At 46.4% G+C, this 18,563-nt stretch overlaps 1 protein-coding gene across 4 annotated transcripts in view; it reads left to right on the plus strand.

Moving 5' to 3' along the window:
• Window positions 1–18,563, plus strand: part of LOC127048742 (uncharacterized) — a 78,072-nt gene that overhangs the window by 34,707 nt on the left and 24,802 nt on the right. Inside the window, exon 4 of one of the 4 annotated variants that reach the window (XM_050948635.1) lies at window positions 8,846–8,965. The exons of the other annotated variants lie outside the window; for them this stretch is intronic. Within the exon in view, the coding sequence (XP_050804592.1) occupies window positions 8,846–8,959 (114 nt within the window). The 3' untranslated portion in view covers window positions 8,960–8,965. Of the gene's footprint in view, window positions 1–8,845; window positions 8,966–18,563 lie in introns of those variants that run through there. 4 annotated transcript variants of the gene reach the window in all.

Consider the following 18,563-nt stretch of genomic DNA (forward strand, 5'->3'; position numbering starts at 1 on the left):
CCTCCATATGCTATTGCTGCCCGTGTTGTATTTGTTCTGTGGGTGAATCGATCTCAGTTTCCAGGCCTGGGAAGCCACACCGTTTGCTAGCATTGAAAGGCTGGAGCCCCAAATGGAATCCGCAGGGGACAGCATTGGTGGCGAAGGACTGGGAGGTGTTTGGGCAATGCAAGGCACATGGCTGTTGGAACATGCTCCTCTATTCTCCACATAGTTTGGCTAATCCAAGATTGGTGTCAGCAATATGTTGCACTTTGGCTTGTATCCGAGGGTCTCAAAGCACTTTAAGCTCACTAATTAAATATCACAACACCCCTGTGAGTTACTGTGTATCTCCATTATATAGATGGGGAAATTGAAGCAGAGAGGTTACGGGCCAGATTTTCAAGAGACCAGCTCCTATTTAGGCACCTAACTCAGTGGCCAGACTTTCGACAGAGGAACAGTGGGAGCTGGTTGCTGAGCGCTCTTGGCTGTAAGTGACTTGCCCAAAGTTATACAGAGTTGGTGGCAGCTGTGGGAGCAGAACCCCAAAAGACGTATCTTTGCTCTAGTTAATATACCTGTTCCCTCCAACACCCTCCTGCACTTAATTGACAGCACCAAGCATTGTTGCAATGAGATGTGTCTGGATCACATCATCTCCCCAGGAGAGATCCTGGGTTCAAGAAGAGCAGCAGGGAAACTGGGGAGCGAGGGAATGACCACAGCTTGGATTTGGAAGCGGTAGAAACAGGATGATCTCACGACGATATGGGATTAGCAAGTAATGCCAGGATTTTGCACTCCCCTTGTGCCACGACAGAATTAGAGAGACTTATTGCAGAGCTTGCCTGTGCCAAGTTTGAGAGTCTCTGTCATTCCAGTTTGATGGGCAGGACTGCTTTGCCATCGGGCCCGTAACTAGAGTTAATACTCTAGGAAATAATCTTTTGGAAAAGCTTTGGCTTGGGAGTCTGTGTAGCCCAGCTGTTACTAGTGCAGCTGTCCTAGCATGGGCAGAGTTCGTAATTTAGATTTTTGCTTCTTAACTCTGGGTAGCCCATCTCCTATTGGTTCAAAGGAGTCTCTTAAAAGTTACCAAACTGCACCTCTGTGGATCCATCTTACCTTTCTTGCATGCATTGAAATCAGTGGGTGTTTTGCATGTAGGACTGGGACCTTTGTGTTTGAACCCTTAGGCTGAGATTTTTAAACTCCTCAGTGTTGGTCTAACTCCTCTCCCCCTGGAGTTAATGGGAGCAGTGTTAGGAGCCTTTGAAAATCTCACCTGGGCGCTATTCCCACACACACAGCAGTTTGTTGAGATGCAGTTAATGTGGAGAACGGTCAGTGGTTTAAAGGAAACCCCCCAAAAAGCAAACTGTAGTTTTAAAGTCACACATCAAGAAAATATAGAATCTCTTCTGGCTAAAGGGAAGTGAAAAGAATAAAAATTGGAGAGTAGAGTTGGGAGATCTTCACCCCCCGCCCCCATACCATGCCTATTTCTTATACAAAGTGGTCTCAGATAGGAATGAGCTTGCAAAGCTCGGCGTTCTCTTAAGGGCTGTAGGAATCCTGTAGTCTGTTTTGTAAAATCTGTGGCCATGCCTACACTAGGAAAAAAGGTGTGTTTTTTTACAGCAAGATAGTTAACTTTGTAAAATCCTGGTGTAGCCAGGTCAACCTGTAGTTTTACCTCTGTGTAGCTGGTTAAGGTGAACCCTAGTTGCCCAGGTACATCAAGGTAAATCTACAGCTTGCCCTGCCTATATTAGGATTTTATAACACATTAGCTATCTTGTTGTAAAAACACACCCTTTTCTTAGTGCGGACATGACCTTTGGCTACTCCTGCAGAGTTTGCAAGCTCTGTAGGGTAGAAATCCCCTTGTATGTTTGTTTGCCAGATGCTCTTGCAGGCTTTGGCTTAATGGTGCATGGGGCGAATGTGGTGTTCAGGAAGCATCTGGAAGGTTGGTAGATAATTTCTGAAGCTCATATAACTGGGCCTGTACTGTGGAAATGCGGAAATGTCCACAAAGTGAGAGCACCTCTGGTTTTGCCTCCCCCGCCCCATTTCATTCAAATACCCGGTCCAATTTTCCTGGATAAATTCTGTGTTGCTGTAAATTCACACTTGTGACATTGCAGGGAGGGTGGTTTGGTGAAGCTGTTGGAAATTAGGGAGTATAATGAGGTTTATAATGGAAGATTTGGTTCAGCCTTTACCGCTGAGGAGTCTAGTGTCACTCTGTACTGGAGAAAGAGATGAGACGCATGCACACCGATGCAGAGAGAAAGAACACACTGTGCCCAGCTAGGTGATAAGTTGGTACGTTCAGCATATCTTAATGCAAACCTCCAAAGCAAAGCTGGAATGTTTTGTTAGGTACTCACTGCCTGACATGTTGCTGTGATATCATGATGGGTGCAGTTTGGTTGTAGTTTATTTATAACACAGAGTGTTCTTAAAACATTCTTTCAGTTTAATCAAGGTTCTCATCATTCCCTGAATCACACATTTAGCTTTCTTGTCTCTTTTTGAAATGCTTTTTGGAGGAGTGAGCCTAATTGTCAAGGATGGAATTGGTGCCATCATGGAAAATGCTTTCAGGCCTTTTGGAAAATACATCGTGCACTGATGAAGATAGCGATAGTACAGGATCCTCTTAAGTATGCCCGTGTCTTTTTTTCTCCAATTTTGATCATCGCCACAGTGTTCTTCCTGGAATATCTAACTGAGTCATCCTGCATGGGGTGCTTAAAAGGAGTTTTATGTTGCCATAATCCTTCCCCTCTGCTTGCTACATTTTGCAAACTCTCCAACTTCAGGCAGATGCTCTGAATATTCTACAGGGAGACCTCAGAGAAGGGTGAAACCATAAACCACAAGAGGTTGAAAAACACCAGGTTATTTTCCTTCCAGTGTGGCTGTTGGGTGTGTGGTGGGGCTGTTGGGTGAGATAGAAAGCAGCAGGAGTTAGCCATTTTGAAACTTGCTTACATTGCTCGTTCTGCAGTACAGAACTCTCCACTATATTCAGCCACTGGTTTCTTTTGCCTTCCAAACGTCTGGATCCAAATAATTTGTATTAAAATACATAGGCACGCGCAGCGGACCAGAACGCAATATGTGAAGTTCAAATTTGCATCTGTACTGTGAATATTGCTCTTATGGATTGAATCAAAATCTTGGCTCCAAAGGTGTCACTAAGGCTGCAGCTTGTTTCAGGCAAAGTGCTGGGAATGAACTTGACTGAAATAAGACCCTGACATGCACTAAGATCACTAATGCAGAGGATGCAGTTAGGCAAAGAGAGGCAGAAGTAAGTTCAAGAGAGGTCTGATGAAGTCCAAATAGATCTCTCTTGCCATGAGAAGTTTAAAATGGTGTGACGTGTGGCGCCTGATGTGTGCCAACAGCCATGGGCAAGGATAACTGCTGAAGCTCAGTCCAGTATGGATTGAAGTGTGTATGTGGGTACAGGGAAGAGTGCTGCCTATCCAATTGCCCACTCTGCTTCCTGCAGTATCTAGCTCCTATTGGCCTGTTTCTCCACCGCCATGCACCACCTGCAGTGATTTAGAAAGGAGCTAAGTGGATGTAAAATGCTACCCGATCCAAATAGTGCTTGGAGACTACAGCAGTGAGGGCCACATATATACATGCACTGAAAGACAAACAAAGGAATAGGCAGTGGAACAGCAAGTCCTATGTGTTCTGTAGTGAGTACTCAGCCAGGTGCCTGGGCTAGCCCTTTTAGCATGTGAGATCAAACTCCATCACAGCCCTATGTGCTATTGCCGCAGATGGTGCCCTAAACCCCCTGCCAGCTAGTGAAACAATCGTGATGTGAAGCAGGTGCAGACAGGGTTCCGTTGCATTCAGGCCTCGTGCAAGTCTCAGGCAGCCGAGCAACTGCTGGGGAGAATGTTCTGCAAACACAGTGGTTAATTACGTGTCTTATAAATGGATTAGCTCACTGGAGAGTGAGATCCTTTTATCCTATTAGTGAGCCAGCAACTCCAGTGTGTTCCCCTGTGTCGTTATTATGTACATGATGTTCAGAAGGGAATATGGGGCAAGTGAATGGCGGAGAGCAAATGGGTTAGTCCGGAATTTCCTGCTATTATTTATTATTGTATTTATTATTCTAGTCGTCATCTTCTATTATTCTCGTCCCCTGGTAGCTCATAATGCTATGAGAAGTAGTCCCTTCAGTCTGTTAATCATCCTGGCCTGTAATTTCTAATATAGTACTTATTTATGCAAAAGTGTGCTCATTTGCATACACAAATGAAGTTAATCCTTCATAAACAAGCCCAGTCATGTGAAGGTGAAAGGCTCGCTAAGACATTGACGGGGTGTTGTTATGTGGGTGCGTGTATGTTGTGAGAGAGGGACGGTGCTTAGAACCATGTGCTCAGGAGATGAAGCAAACCCCAGGGTCTCAGCAGCAACCTGTGTGTCTGTTTTATGCAGCCTTGTTTTGGCTTCACAGAGTCCTTGATGCAGTCAAAATAATGAGCTTTGGCCTCTTCAAAGCTGCTCCACCATGCAGGCATTTAAATATTAGATGAAGATCAGATCTTGTGGGTTTTTTTTGACACCTCCTGCCCCCCATAAATGGCTGCCTGCTGGGTTAACAAAGCAGCCTGTGGCAACATAAACTCAGTGGGCTAGATCCTGAGCTGAAGAGAGGTGAGGAAGATGGTCCTAAGTCACCTGAAGCTGCTGAAAGACCCTGGTGTAACTCAGAGCAATGTGAAGGCTACACTTTACACTGGCTGGAGAGGTCCCATTATAGGGATCTTTGTGCTGATCAAGGATCCGCTGAACCAAATGCTAGTCCCCTACTTGACAATCTATTCATATGCCCCTCATATGTGGGGGAGGGGAACGGAGGCAGGTGCCACAGAGCTTGCAATGCTGGTTTTATGCCACCTAGACATTCCCCTGTGCTAGCTTCCCCTTTAGGAAAGCCTTCTGGCTGCTTTGAGCTGCCTCAGGGCCCAGGGATCTGTCCCATTAAACACAAATACACAGTATTGCCAACCACATGCATTCAAAAATTGTAAGTCAAGGTCCAAAAAATCATGAGATTTCACAAACAGTTATCCATTGGATTGCTTTCATGTGTCTTCTAAGCCTTTAGGCTGCCCTTGCTTCTTGTTTTCAAGCTTTTATCTGCAGTCATAGCAGCTAGAAACTTACTTTTAAAAAAAGTGAAATCTGAGATTCTCATGTAGTCTGTTGATTCCAGCAGCTGGGGCTTTGAGAAACAAAAAACCTGATATTATAAGGCTCTGAATAAAATTATGAGAGTTGACAGCAGTGAATACTTGAAACACCATTATAAATGCTGGATTTAACAACATTCAGATTATAGGTTCCTTATTGCAGGTGATGAATGAGTCAGAAAGGACTAGATCAGACCAGGTTCTCAGATCAGAGTGGAAAGGTTTCAGGGCTGGCAGTTAATGGGGGGGAAAACCCTTTTCTAACCTTGGAAAAGTGTGTAGATTTGGTCTGGTATCACTGCAAGACAATATACCTTGTCAGTGGTGCTTACAGAGCCACTTTTTAGAGTACACCTGCCCTTTAAAGGGGCACTTGCTCTCAGATAATTTTAAAGCTTAACATTTAGATCCTATTTTCTTCAAAAAGTTTTATAAATCAGATATAACAGAAATTTCTTCAGAGTATGTAATGGATATGTGACTTAAGCATTGGGCACCATTGTTTCTGTGGAGTTTGCATATGTATGGTATGGAAAAGAGAACTCTGAACCCACAGTTCCAAAACACCAGCCTCAGCTACTTATATGCTAATGAAGAATCTATCTGCTTATATGGCCCCCCAGTGCCACACAGAGCCGTAAAGGCCTGTAATTTCAGGGTGCCGTGATGCCATATGGCTCTGGTTCAGATCCAGGAGTGCCGGCAGCCTTTTTGGCGCCCTAGGTGGCAGAAGGCCCCGCCCCCAAAATGGCACCCCCGACGGAGGCGGCGGAAGGTCCCGCCCCCGAAATATTGCCGATGACCGCGGTGGCTGAACATCCGGCCGCCACGGTCACCACCCCCCAAATGTCCGCGGCTTTGGTGACCGCCTAGGTCGCCTAATGGGTTGCGCTGGCCCTGTTCAGATCCTTGACACCAGTAGCCAGACCACAAACATAAGGTCTCAGCCTGGTGCTCACCAGCCTAGTTACTCATTGCAGTATGATGCAAACAGCCCATCCTGTACTGGGTCTCCCCAAATCTGTCCTCCCCATGTTCTTTAGTACCAGACATGTTGACCATTCCCTTCCGATTTGTAACCTCCAAAGGCATGAAATCTGCCTTCCAGGTATCAGTTCATTTTGGCACACATACTCCACACAGTTTGCACAATGGAGACCTGTTTAGAATAAAAATAAAGCAAAAGTTTAATAAAAAAACCAGCAGATTCAAAGATCAGATAGTGAGGGAAAGCAAACATATACAAGTTGCACAGAAAATAAACATAAAGATGCAACCTCAGGCTTTACACTTTGGTATTAGACAACATTCCTTTTCTAATACAAGCTACCTAATGCCTTTGAACAGTTTCCCAGAGTACCCACTAGCTATAAGAGGGATCCAGCATTCATGGATCCACCTAGATGCTGTTCTCAGTTGCTGTATGACCAGCCTCCATTCCAAGCCTCTTTTTAAAAGGCTTTTTCCTTTCTCCTCCCTCTCTCGGATGATTGCCAGGATGTCTCAGTATCTTCCCATTAACTTTAACAGTCCATCATTTTTTGTCCTGGGCTGGACATTAGATGGTTATTTGAAGCCAGTTCCATGTAGACATCTGACTTGGGAAGCGCCTCTCCTTGCTTAGCTGTTCACCACCTTGCAGGGAAGTGTAGTTGGAGTTTGTGAGCACAGTTTTCTATACAGACAAATTCATAAATTTATAACCATGGTCTGTATACGTGTCTTGTAGTGACCATCAAGTTCAGAATATTATAAGCTTTCATAAAAGACCTTATTTGGTATATTTTATAATATAATACAGTATGCAATCAGATGGTTTAATGGCTTATTTGGGGGGCTTTAAACCCTCTGTTTTTTCTCTGGAGGTTCCTTCAATTTTGATTTTTTCATGAGTGCCTCACAATTTTTAATGTATTTCTCCTTCCAGCACTCCTTTGATGTAGGAAAGTGCTATTGTCTCCAAGTTTCAGATGGAGTGTTGCAGCACAGAGAGTAAGTGACTTGCCCAAGGTCACACAGGAAGTCTGTAGTGGAGCACGGAATTGCACATGGGTTTCTGGAGTCCTAGGCTAGCCCCCTAAGTCGCAGTACTAGTCTATTACAGGTCTCTCGCAACTTACGCGCATTTAACATGCGCGATTTCACCTTTACGCTGAAAGGCCTGGAGTCCCAGAGGGAGCGTGGCCTCAAGATTTAAAGGTCCTGGGGCACCAGCTGTGGCTGGGAGTCCCAGGGCCTTTAAATCACTCAGGGGGCTCCCAGCTGCAGAGGTGGCTGGTAGCCCATGGGGCGAATTAAAGGACCCGAGGCTCCAGCCACCGTGGAGCTTCGGGCCCTTTAAATGCCCTCCCATCCTGCTGCCGGAGCTGAGGGCAGGATTTAAAGGGCTCCTCCAGGCTCCCGACCAGGGTGGGAAGCCTGGCGGAGCACTTTAAATTCCACCCGCAGCTCCGGCGGTGGGATGAGGAGGGGCATTTAAAGGGCTCCACCGGGCTCCCCGCCATGGAGCTGCTGGCGGGATTTAAAGGGCTTGGGGTTCTTACTATACGTGGTTTTCACTTTATGCGATAACCGCGGAACAGAACCCCCGCCTAAGATGCGACAGACCTGTATAATCTACTATTTATAATCACTAGGGTCCTCTAGCCACTAGAGGGCTATGTATGCAGAAAGGCATCAGCAGGTCTGACTTTCCATTCAGCAGAGGGCAGTGTTGCATATATACATGAAGAAGTGCATTGCAAAGGATCCTAAAGTTCTGGAGGGGAAAGTTTTGATCTGGAGCAATTGAAGGGATTTTATTTTGGCGCCAAAAGAGTACATTTTGGTGCTGTTAACAAACACTGGGCACTGTTGAGGCTAAGGTAATCACTTTTCCCCTCATAATATACAGGGCCACAGACTTCCTTGATCAGCAGGCATTTACTGTGGAAGAAAGCAGCAAACTACCAACAAAACGAATTCGTTTCCACCTTTTGTTGATTTCCCAAGACCATTCCCTTTTTAGAAACATCTATGCAGTATAGGGACCTCTAATGCCTGAACAGCATAACTGCAAGGACATATCATTACATCCCTGAGCCTCTTGTGCTGCGCATAATGCAGTCACCTAAGGGCATCCTGTTAGCTGGTTGCTTTTCTGGCAGGGGCTTAGTCTCAAGTATAGATGATAGTGTCACCCCTTAGTGGCCCCAGCCTGTGTTGCTTCTAAGTCCCAGTGCTATTTGCAGGTTGGCACTCATATCTGATTAACTTTAGAAATCCCAGTACAACTGCTAGGCATTTGTGTTGATTGTTTGTGTGTGTCTATGCTTCCTTCTCCTGGAGAGAACCTGCTCAGTTGTATGTAATTATGTTGCCCATGAAGCCTAAATAAGCCCCTCCTTTAGCTTAAGTTGTAAGTGACCTTTATTTTGGGAGCAGAAGTTTCTGAACTCTGTCCCTCCTGATGTCCGGCTAAAAGATAACAGTTGACAGGGAAGTCTGTTCTTGCAGTGATTTCTTTCCTGTCCAGGGACTGCAGTGGAGGTTCCCTAGCCCGAGAAGTCCCTGTGTTGCTGTTGAAGGAACAATCCTACATATACACTTTAATTTACTCTATTGCCTGGTTTGTGTTACAGCACTCAGGGTCATCATGCAAACTAACAAGAAAACCTTGGATGGGCACATGTTGGGACATATGGCTGAGAGGTACCCCCGAATTCTCTTCTCTTTTGTGGTGCTGCAGCACTTGAAAGGGAGCAAGAAAGTGGCGCAGATGTCTGCCATTGGCAGTGCTGTTACACCAATGGAAACATTGCTGGCAGGGTTGCAGCTCACATCTAAGCCAGGACTTATTCGTTAACATTTCCAAGGGTCTCTGGCGGTGACTGCAAAAGTGAGATGAACCATGTAGACATCAGATAATATGCTAGGCGAGACTGGACATTCCCTGTGGACTGCACTGGACCTGGCACCAGGAACCTGGGGAGGAAATGTCACATTGGCAACAATGAATCAGAAGCCTGTGAGCTGTTTCTGAAGAGCCCCCTTCCAGACTTGACAGCTGTGAAACTAGAGCCCCAGACTTTTCAGCAGAGTCTGGCAAACAGGAGAGTTAACTTGTTGTCTAAGCAGTGGCTAATCTTGGAACATACTGTACAGATGAGCTGGAGTGAAAGGGATTTAATGAATGCTTCCTCCATGTTTATTTTTCAACCTTCCAGGTGTCTGTTTTTTCAAACAGGGCATTTCCATGAGCAAATGGAGTTTTGCTTGCGTAAGGCCCGAGAGAAAACTGAGAAATGACTTTAGTATTTGGCTGTAAGTGTATAGATGGACTTGATGACATGCTCTGCAGATCAACAGGCACAGGCCAAATTGTCAGGTCAAATCAGGAAGTGAATGCAGAGCTGAGGACTCTCCCCTGAGGATGTGCAGCTCCCTGGCCTCAGAAATCAAATCTTAGGGATGTTAGCAAAGATGCCTTTGCTGATCTTGCCAGTTTCAGCAGTGCATAAGGAGATGAGCTGTCTATAAAGGTACCTGGAGCCCATACGTCATAGAGACAATCCAGGAACAATAGAGAGTCAGTCACTTATGTACATTCAGCCAATCCATTCCCTAGAGAGATCATAGCTCTATGTAAGTGGGTAACTGCACTTTGTACTAGCTGTAGCTTCCAAGTGATATTCAAGGGTGGTCCCAAAAAAAGTCTGTGGAATTGTCTGGTGTCACTGATGCTATCTTGGATTTTAAAAACAGGTGGGATCCAGAAGCACTGTCAGATTGCAGACCTCACTGAGCTGTGATGCAGAAATTAGGGTTCTAGTCTATTTTGTTCTGTTCTAGATTGGTTCTTACAGTGTCCTCCTCATGATAGCATCTGAGCGCCTTCCAGCAGTGCATTAAGTAAGGTGACTAACATCCATCATCTGTGATTTGTTTAGTCTCTTATCCTCTCCCTGGGGTGGGGTGGGGAAGAATTTTGTGTGTAGTAAAGTAGTTGCGTCTCCATACTTAAGCTCAAATTTTCATGTGCCCTCTGATTTTGACTCTCTAACCTCAGATGACACATAGGATCTGATCTTCAGAGATGCTGAAGATCCATTACTACTAACTGAAATCAAAGGGAACTGTAGGTGCTCATATCTCCTAAATGCAGGCCCAATATGCCACCCAAAAATGAAGGCTCCCACATTTAATGGACCCTTTGGAAAATGTGCTCCTTAAGCTCTGTGTCTCAGCAGCTGCCCCATCTGTAAAATGGGGTGGTAATACTTCCCTCCTTCCCTCCAGTGGGTGTTGTGATGCCATGTCCATCAATGGTTTTGAGGAACTCAGATACTATCTTTGGAGATAAGCATAATGGGAAACCTATAATTAATAATACGTACACAAGAAAGAGATACTCCCTCACATGTATGTGGTGCTGTAGCCGTGTTGGTCCCAAGCTATTAGAGTGAGTGAGGTAATGTTTTTCATTGGATCAACTTCTGGGACCTGAAAAAGAGCTGCGTGTAACTTGAACCAACAGAAGTTGGTCTAATAAAAGATAACTACCTCGCCCACCTTGTTTCTTTAATTCTCCTTTAAAGAAATTCAATGGTATTCCATGGTAAAGGTCAAAATCACTGCAGCTTACTCTAGTATTACCCCCTACCCACCTCTCCCCGGGGTTACGGACTGATAGTGTATTATATTCCAGTAGGGTTACCAGTGCGGTGACTGTGTAGGTGAATCCAGCAGCCATTTAACATGCAGCAATAGCTCATATGCAGCCAGGGATGTTAGAATCTATTTTATTGCAAGACAGAAAGATGGGGGATGGGCCAGGACAACTGAATTATCCCATACTCCTTTTCCAAAAGTCCCAGGATGTCTGTAAGGTCTAGTTGAGCAGCTCCCAGAGCTGGGTCGAAGACATTTTGGTGTAACATTTTATGTGAAAGACAGCACCCTGCAGTGTTAGCCCTGGGCAGGGACCCAAGTCCAAGTGTGGGACATGAGCTCACAGAGCTTGGTTCATTGTTGTGCTAGCCATAAAGCCAGTGGATCTAGCCATTGGGAAACATAGGCGGCGAGTTGTATGAGCCTGTGGTGCCCATGCTCCACCAATATTCAGGAACGTGGGCCTGGCTCCACCAATGATTGGGCTTATAATTTCAGAGCCGTTCCTTCCATAGGCTGGACCGGGGCAATGCCCTGGGCCATGCACTTTGGGGAGCCCCATGCTTCAAGGGGCCGTGGGGTCCAGGGCAGATTGGAGGGTTACTGGGGGGTCTGGCAATGGCAGCAGCGAGCAACACGGACCCTACCTGCCCTGCTCCACTCTGTCCCGCCTACTCCTGCCTCGGTTCTGCCCTGCCCCCACTCTACCCCTTCCCCCAAGCCACTGCCCTGCCTCCTTCCACCTCTGCTCCACCCCCTTCTGCCCCCATTTCACCCCTTCCACCAAGCCCCCTCCCTGCCTCTTTCCGGCTTCCAACTCCTTGATGCTGGGAGCCGGCAGGGCAGGGGGGAGCAGGCTGGGGCCGGCTCGCTCGCTGTTGCCAGTGCCAGGCCCCCCACTAATCACCCAGGCTGCCCTGGACCTCACATCCCCCTGAAGCATGGGGCCCCATCCTATGGACGTGATGGCTCATCTTGGACCCATTCTGGGCACCACCAAAAAATTATACAAACCTGGCGGTTTGTATAATTCCACCGTGGGGAATTTCCTTCATACAGTGGAATTGGGCTAGAGCAAAGGATTGATTCCCACCCCTCCACCTCCCGTAACCTCCTCCTGCTGTAAGGGGCATAGCTGAGGGAAAGAGTACATGACCACAGTGACACTGGCCTCTGGCTATTCCCAGCTGCCTCAATGGCCCCTAGGGGTAGCCTGGGGTAAATTAAGGCAGCCCTGAGAATAGAGGAGGTGTAAAAGTGGTGAAAAGCTGCCTTAGCCTGCCTTCCTTAACCCACCTTGATTCCTGTGTTGAGCGGAGCAAAATGGTCCATCTATTGTCTTCCTATCTGTTTAATCTAATCTAGCTAATTAATAATCTGTCTAATCTGCATCTGTCGACTTGCCTCTCTGATTCCCCCCACTATCCAGTCTGAGCCTGATTCTGATCCCACTACCTGGTGTAAATCTGGAGCCAGTGGAGTTACTCCAGATTTACACCAGTGAAATCTGACCTTTTCCCCCATGTGTTTTTTTGCATTATAGGCTCCTCACCAGATCGAAGCATTTGTGCCCAAGCTCTAGCAACATTGCTTAGTGCTAAGGAATTCAAAAACCAAACACCCAACCCAAGTCTTGACAATAGGGAAATCATTCTTTGTTCTCTCCAGACTCACAAAAAGATGAAACCTGCCTTCTGCTTTGGGGAAATCTCTTGCCAAGTAAATGAAATGAAGAGACAAGTGAGGCGTGGTTTTCTGTTGCCCTGCACCCTGCGCAATGATTCACACCAGTGCAAAGCACAACTATTGTGATCAGAGGTGCTGGAATTGTGGGCGCTGCGGGACCCCCACACTCGAAGTAGTTTCCATCACATACATGGTTTACAGTTTAGTTCAATAGCCCTCAGCACCCCCGCTGTACAAATTGTTCGAGCGCTCCTGATTGTGATCTGGCAGCTTGGTACCGCTCTGCTGTGGTGTACATGACTGCACAAGGTGCAGGGAGTCAGGCTCTGAGATGGTTTTATGGAGAAACTGTGGAGTGGCAGGGGAAGGAGAACCTGAAGGAGCCAGGTCTGATGCTGAGCTCTGATTGTGCCCGGCAAGCTTCTGGCAGGGAGGGCAGTGTATGGGAGGGCAGTCCTTGGCCAGTTATTGGAGATGGCCTATCCCCATGTCCCCAGTCATTTTTTCTGGCCTTGTTTTATATAGAGTCCAGCGGAAATCCATTTTGTGCTGATGGGGTGAGGCTGCAGCGTGTTAGATGGCACGGGCATCCCATCCCCGCACCCTGACCCTGCCTGCGCCCTGCCACGTGGGGAGAGGTAGGTGGAACTCGGTCAAGCAGAAGCCTGCAGCAGCAGCAGCCTGCCTCACAATAGCCACTTTGTGCTGGGGCCTGACCTCATCTGTCCGCCACGCTGCAGCTGCTCCCTCCCTTGCACGGACGTTAACCCTCGGCACGCCGGGCCAGACGCAATAATTGCTGGGGAGGTGGGATGGAGTCGCTTTGTTCCTTCGCTGGTGCCGTTGGCTGGGGTGTGGTGGGTTCCCACTCTAATGATGGGTCTGGTGTCCTGCTCTCCTGGAGCGCCTGCAGAGGAGCGACACTGTGGTTGCCCTAGAGGAACCTCACCTGGTCACATGCTGCACTTTACTTTTTGGCAGCGGCAGTTCTTGTCTGTAAAGTGGATTAGTGCCCCTGAAAAGTGACAGCCCTGGAGGCTGAACCCTGGACAAGGAGAGCTTCTCCCACCCTGGCCATCTGTCTCATCCCACCTCTGAGGGAAAGAGGGGAGCTCTTTTGGTGGCCCCATTGAGTCCTTTGCTTCTCTGATGGCTCTGCCAACAAGGGGGCCATGTGTCATGGTTTTGGTGATGTGGATGCCCACCCAGTGGGACCTGGACTGTGAGCCCCCCACTCCTTTTGCATCGGACACCAAGGAGCCATTGGAGGACCGTGGCTTTCCACAGCTAATGCCCTGGGTCTAATTTAGCCTGTTGATCTAGAGGTAAAAGGATTGCCCATTGCCAGTCCCCTGAGCAATCTAGTCCTCAACCTTTCCATGGGTCCATCCAGTTCTTCTTATATATTTCCTCTCGCCTTTGCTTACCCAATATTCTCCCTTCTCTCTCAGCCCAAAATCCTCCTGATCCCCACTCTCTGCAAGTTTAAAAGCTTCTGCTATGCTTAAAAAGGGTAATGGCCAGTTACAGTGATGTCTCCAAGTGCCATACGTTCCCTTTGCTTCACAAGTTAAAGTCGATGTCTTAGAAGGCAGAATGCACAGGGCAAGACACCGGAGGCTTCTTTAAAGGTGACTCGCAAAGTGGGGAAAATGGTCTCTGCCTTTTTTACTTCTTTATGATGGATTAAAAAAAAACAACCCTGAAAAGTCCTTTTCCAACAATTGTTCCCCTGCATGTTATTTTTACTTTAGAAAACCAGATGTTGCCTTCCGTGTTTTTCATAGAAGACTCTATGGACTACTGGAGAACTAGTAAGGGTATGATATCCTCTCTAGCATGGGAAGTAAACCTGGCTGAGGACAAGTGGTTTTTAATCAGACTGTTTAAATTATTTTGCTTCTTTGTGAACACCTATTTAACTCCAACCCCTGACAAAAAACCCACACACCTTCAATAAAAGCTGAAACCACTCCCAGTCCTCCACAAAACCAGGGAAGGGCAGATCTGACATTCCTCATATTATAACGAAGGCCTGATCTGCACATATAGTTACAGCAGGTTAAACTACAAGGTGTGTTTTTAAATCATTTTCATTAAACTGGTGCAAAACCTCTAGATGGACATTCTCCATTCACTTTCAACTTGGTTTATTTCAATTGATCTTAAACTGATCTCTTGTTCATTTAAATTAAATTGATGTAAACCAATATTAAACTGAATTAAGATTCTTCACACAGGAGTTTGCACGAATTTAACTAAATTGATGTAAAAACCAATTTTTGTTCTACCGAGTGCAACTTTGGAGTGGAAAGAAGCCCAGCGGTTTAAAAAAAAGAACAAAACAATCTATTTTGGTTTGTTTTAAGTTGTAAAGATAGTAAAAATGAAACCAAGATTTCTAAAAATTGTTTCATGTAGACATATTTGAGGCTAAATAGACATATGGGTAGAGAGTTAAGGCTGGTTTTCAAAGTGTAGTGTGATATTTTACACTTGTACATTGAAGAGATTGTCTCAGCTGCAAGTGAATTTGATTATTAAGCCACGGCACTTTCCTTTCACTGTTCATTTCCATAGTTTTAAGTGTCCATTTTCTAAAAACTGTAACATGATTTAGAATTCGTATCTTTTAACATTCATGTTAATTAGTGAAGCAACTTAACTTAAAGGGTAATTATGTCTTTTGTCTGTTACTATAGATTGCAAAGAACTTGGTAGTATGGTAGCTTGTGTGTGGTTGTATAAACATAAACGTGCAGTGACTTCTACTGGACAGAAACAGAACTGCTCCAAAACATGTCATAGGCTCTATACTGCTAATGCCTACATGGAGATTTCTGCTGTAGCACAAGTATTTAGGAGGGTGGTGCTTTAAGAGCAGCAGGCTCAGTGTTTTGTCTCTGCTGTTTACATGCCACTCTGAATGGCTGTGATATACAGCCATGTTCTAGGGGATCATGGGTTAGTTGCAATATTTTATTCAGTGGCTATGTAACTCTCAAAGTGTTTGTATTGAATCACTGCAATTTTCTTTTAAATCCCAGTCTGGGATAAAGGGGATCACTGTGTGTGCTCTTGTGTGCAGGAGGTGGAGTGGGTGGGAGGATTTCTTAGGCTGAACTGCTTACGTTGTGCTCAGAAATTTAACCCTCAGTCAGCTCATTCAGCCTTCACTTCAGAGTGGCTCAGCATGCAGTCCTGGAAGAAACTTTTCTTTTCTTCAGTCAATGTGTTTTTACCTTCACTTTGGGAGCCACTGGCCTGTTACAATATGTTCTCCATTGCTCTGATAACTGTAGTTCAGCTTCTAAAGCCTACAGCCAATTTGAGGTCGACAGGAAGGACATTTCAGTTTAAATGAGGGGTTGGGTAGAGGAAAGATGCCTCTTTCATCCCATTCCTTTATTGCCAAAGGAAGGATAGTCTTGGCTCAGAATCAGCATCCAATTTTATTCCCAGCTGTGTCACTCATTTGCTAGTTTGTGACTGCGGGAAAATCATGTAACCACTCTCTGCCTCAGTTTCCCCATCTGCAAAATGGGAAATTAATGGTAACTGGGCTTGCCACCTCTCTTATGGGCCTTTCCCCCAGCTTTAAGCTGCTCCAAGTCATGCAGCTACGTTAATGTTACTTCAGCCATGTCTCTACCTATGTGTCTATGAATTAATGAGTCTCTGCTTCTCAGAGCCGGACCAAAAGCTCTAGAGAGCCAGGATGAGAAGGGGCTGCCTTGGAAAGTCCCCACGTTGTTGCTAGGCAGCAGCATGCTTTAGCTTCCTAATCTGAAAGGCAGCGCTTGGGCTTGGCAGGGAACTGGTTCTGGAACAGGGAACCAGAAGGATGTAAAACCATACAAAGAGGCTTGACTTTATTTTGTAATTGTATCTTGCTAGGGTGCTGCAGCCCTCCATGGAGAGGGGTGATGGCAGCGTTATCAGGAACAAAGCAGCAAGAAATTTCATTGGATAAAATAACAGCTGGACCCACCCTTATTTTGAGGGGCAAAAACATTTAATTCCCCACCATTTCATGCCCCTCTGCACCTCTTTGATCCTCACGGCAAAGCTGAAACGCTGCAACACAGTTGCTCTCCCTAGCAGAAGCCGGACAGCAGAGATTTATGGCCCAACTTTGCAGACCCAAGAGCCTGGGTGGGACACACATAGAGGCATGGAGTTTCGGCCAGAAGGGACCACCAGCTCCATCTAGTCTGACCTTCTGTACATCACAGGCCACCCGCACCCCTCAACAGCCACACACTTGATCTGACAACTAAAATGAGACCAAAGTATTACAGCCCACAGGAGACTAGACCATTATGTGTGACAGGCAGAGAATCGAAGGGACGGAGATGCACCAGTTCTTATCCAAACCTCAGACCCTCTTGGAGTTATCTCATCCTTACATTTTTCTTCTGTACCAGGGAAAGTCCAGCAGGGGGCATACCAGAGAGGTCATTACCAAGTAACAAGTCCATGGCTGCCTAGGACTTCATAGCTACCAACATGCTGTCTACCACAGCTACTTGGAACTTCATAGCAGAAGCAGGGATGGAACTAAGATCTTCTCACTCTTAAAGCTTAGCCCTACTACTTTAGGTAAAAGAGAATCTCCATTTATCTGTTAGCAGTATAGGGCTTATGAGACAGCTGAGCAATACTAGTTCCATTCACTGGGCTTTGTCTATCCATCTATCTCTTCACTCCCCCCTAAGCCAGTTCATTAAAATATGTAGTATTTAGTCAAGTAATGTTTGGCTTCTTCTTTAAGAGTATTAGATACTTACGTAAGTGCAGCTGCAGTCACAATGAATTATCCCCCATTTAGTCAGGGGCTGGGTTGAGTAAACATCAGGGCCTTGGTGTCCATGCTAATTTGAAGCTGGCTATTTGGAATGATGTGATTTGAATACATGGTACCTTGCTGGAGTAAAGGAATCCATCTTGAATCAGTGGAAGCTGTGCAGGGGAGACTGAGAGGTACCATGCTTGCCTCTTGCAAGCAGGGGCTGGGCTAAGCAGGCTGCTTGACAATGCTTTGCTCTTCTATAGCTCCTTTCAGCTGTGGAAAATGCTTTACAGGCATCATTGAATTAAGTGTTGTAACCCCCTCCCGCCCCCCTCGGGGATTGCTGAGAAGTATAAGCTCAGTTTTACAGAGGCATGGACAAGTCAAGTGACTTGCCCAAGATCACACAGTTTATAACAGAGCTGGGATTGGAACCCAGGAGTCCTGACTGCCCAGTTCCCTGCTTTAGCAACATTCCCCTCTCAGAGGTGGGATGAAAACCTAAGCTCTCACCACCAGACCATGCTGCTCCCCCTTGTAGGCAGTTCCTCTCCTCAGAGCTTGGGAGGTAGATATGGTGAGAGTGAGACATCACACAGTGGCTTTGTAAGAGAAGCTTACAAAACCTTGTGAGACCCCACAACTCTTTGCTTCTGCATACCCTGTACCATGCAGTCGGTCTCTTTGTAAAAGAACATTTAGCCCCATTAGGTTCCCTTCCCTGCCCTGCCCTGCCCTCCCCTCATCTCACTCAGCAATCAAGAAGGGTCTTAAAAACAGGCAGTCACCTCTCCGTAAATACCAAGTTTACAATAACTCCCTTGCAGCAGTGCTGGGAATGGAGCCCTGCATTGTTTATAGGAATTCCCCAAAGAATGACTCTGAGCCGGATGGCACAGGCCTGGGTTAGTTCAGCAGTTCTCTTCGTCTGCTTTCACCTAGTTTGTGCTAATCGCTGCTGGAGTCCCTTCAGGGTTAGAGAGCTTGGGGCTGCACTAACACCCCAGGCTGTGGTTACAGGGGCAGAATTCTGGGGCGGGAACTAATGTGTAGCCAGGGCCGTCCTTAGGCATAGGCAGAATAGGCAGCCGCGTAGGGCCTCACTCTGCCTGGGGGCACCACTCTGCAGGCAGCCCAGACAGTGTAGAAGCAGGGCTGCTGGGTCCTAGAGAGAGCCGAATGCAGCACACTCTGAGGAATGGGATTGGCTG

Source organism: Gopherus flavomarginatus, chromosome 4 (genome assembly GCF_025201925.1).
Source record: "Gopherus flavomarginatus isolate rGopFla2 chromosome 4, rGopFla2.mat.asm, whole genome shotgun sequence".
In the NCBI taxonomy this organism is placed as follows: domain Eukaryota; kingdom Metazoa; phylum Chordata; order Testudines; family Testudinidae; genus Gopherus; species Gopherus flavomarginatus.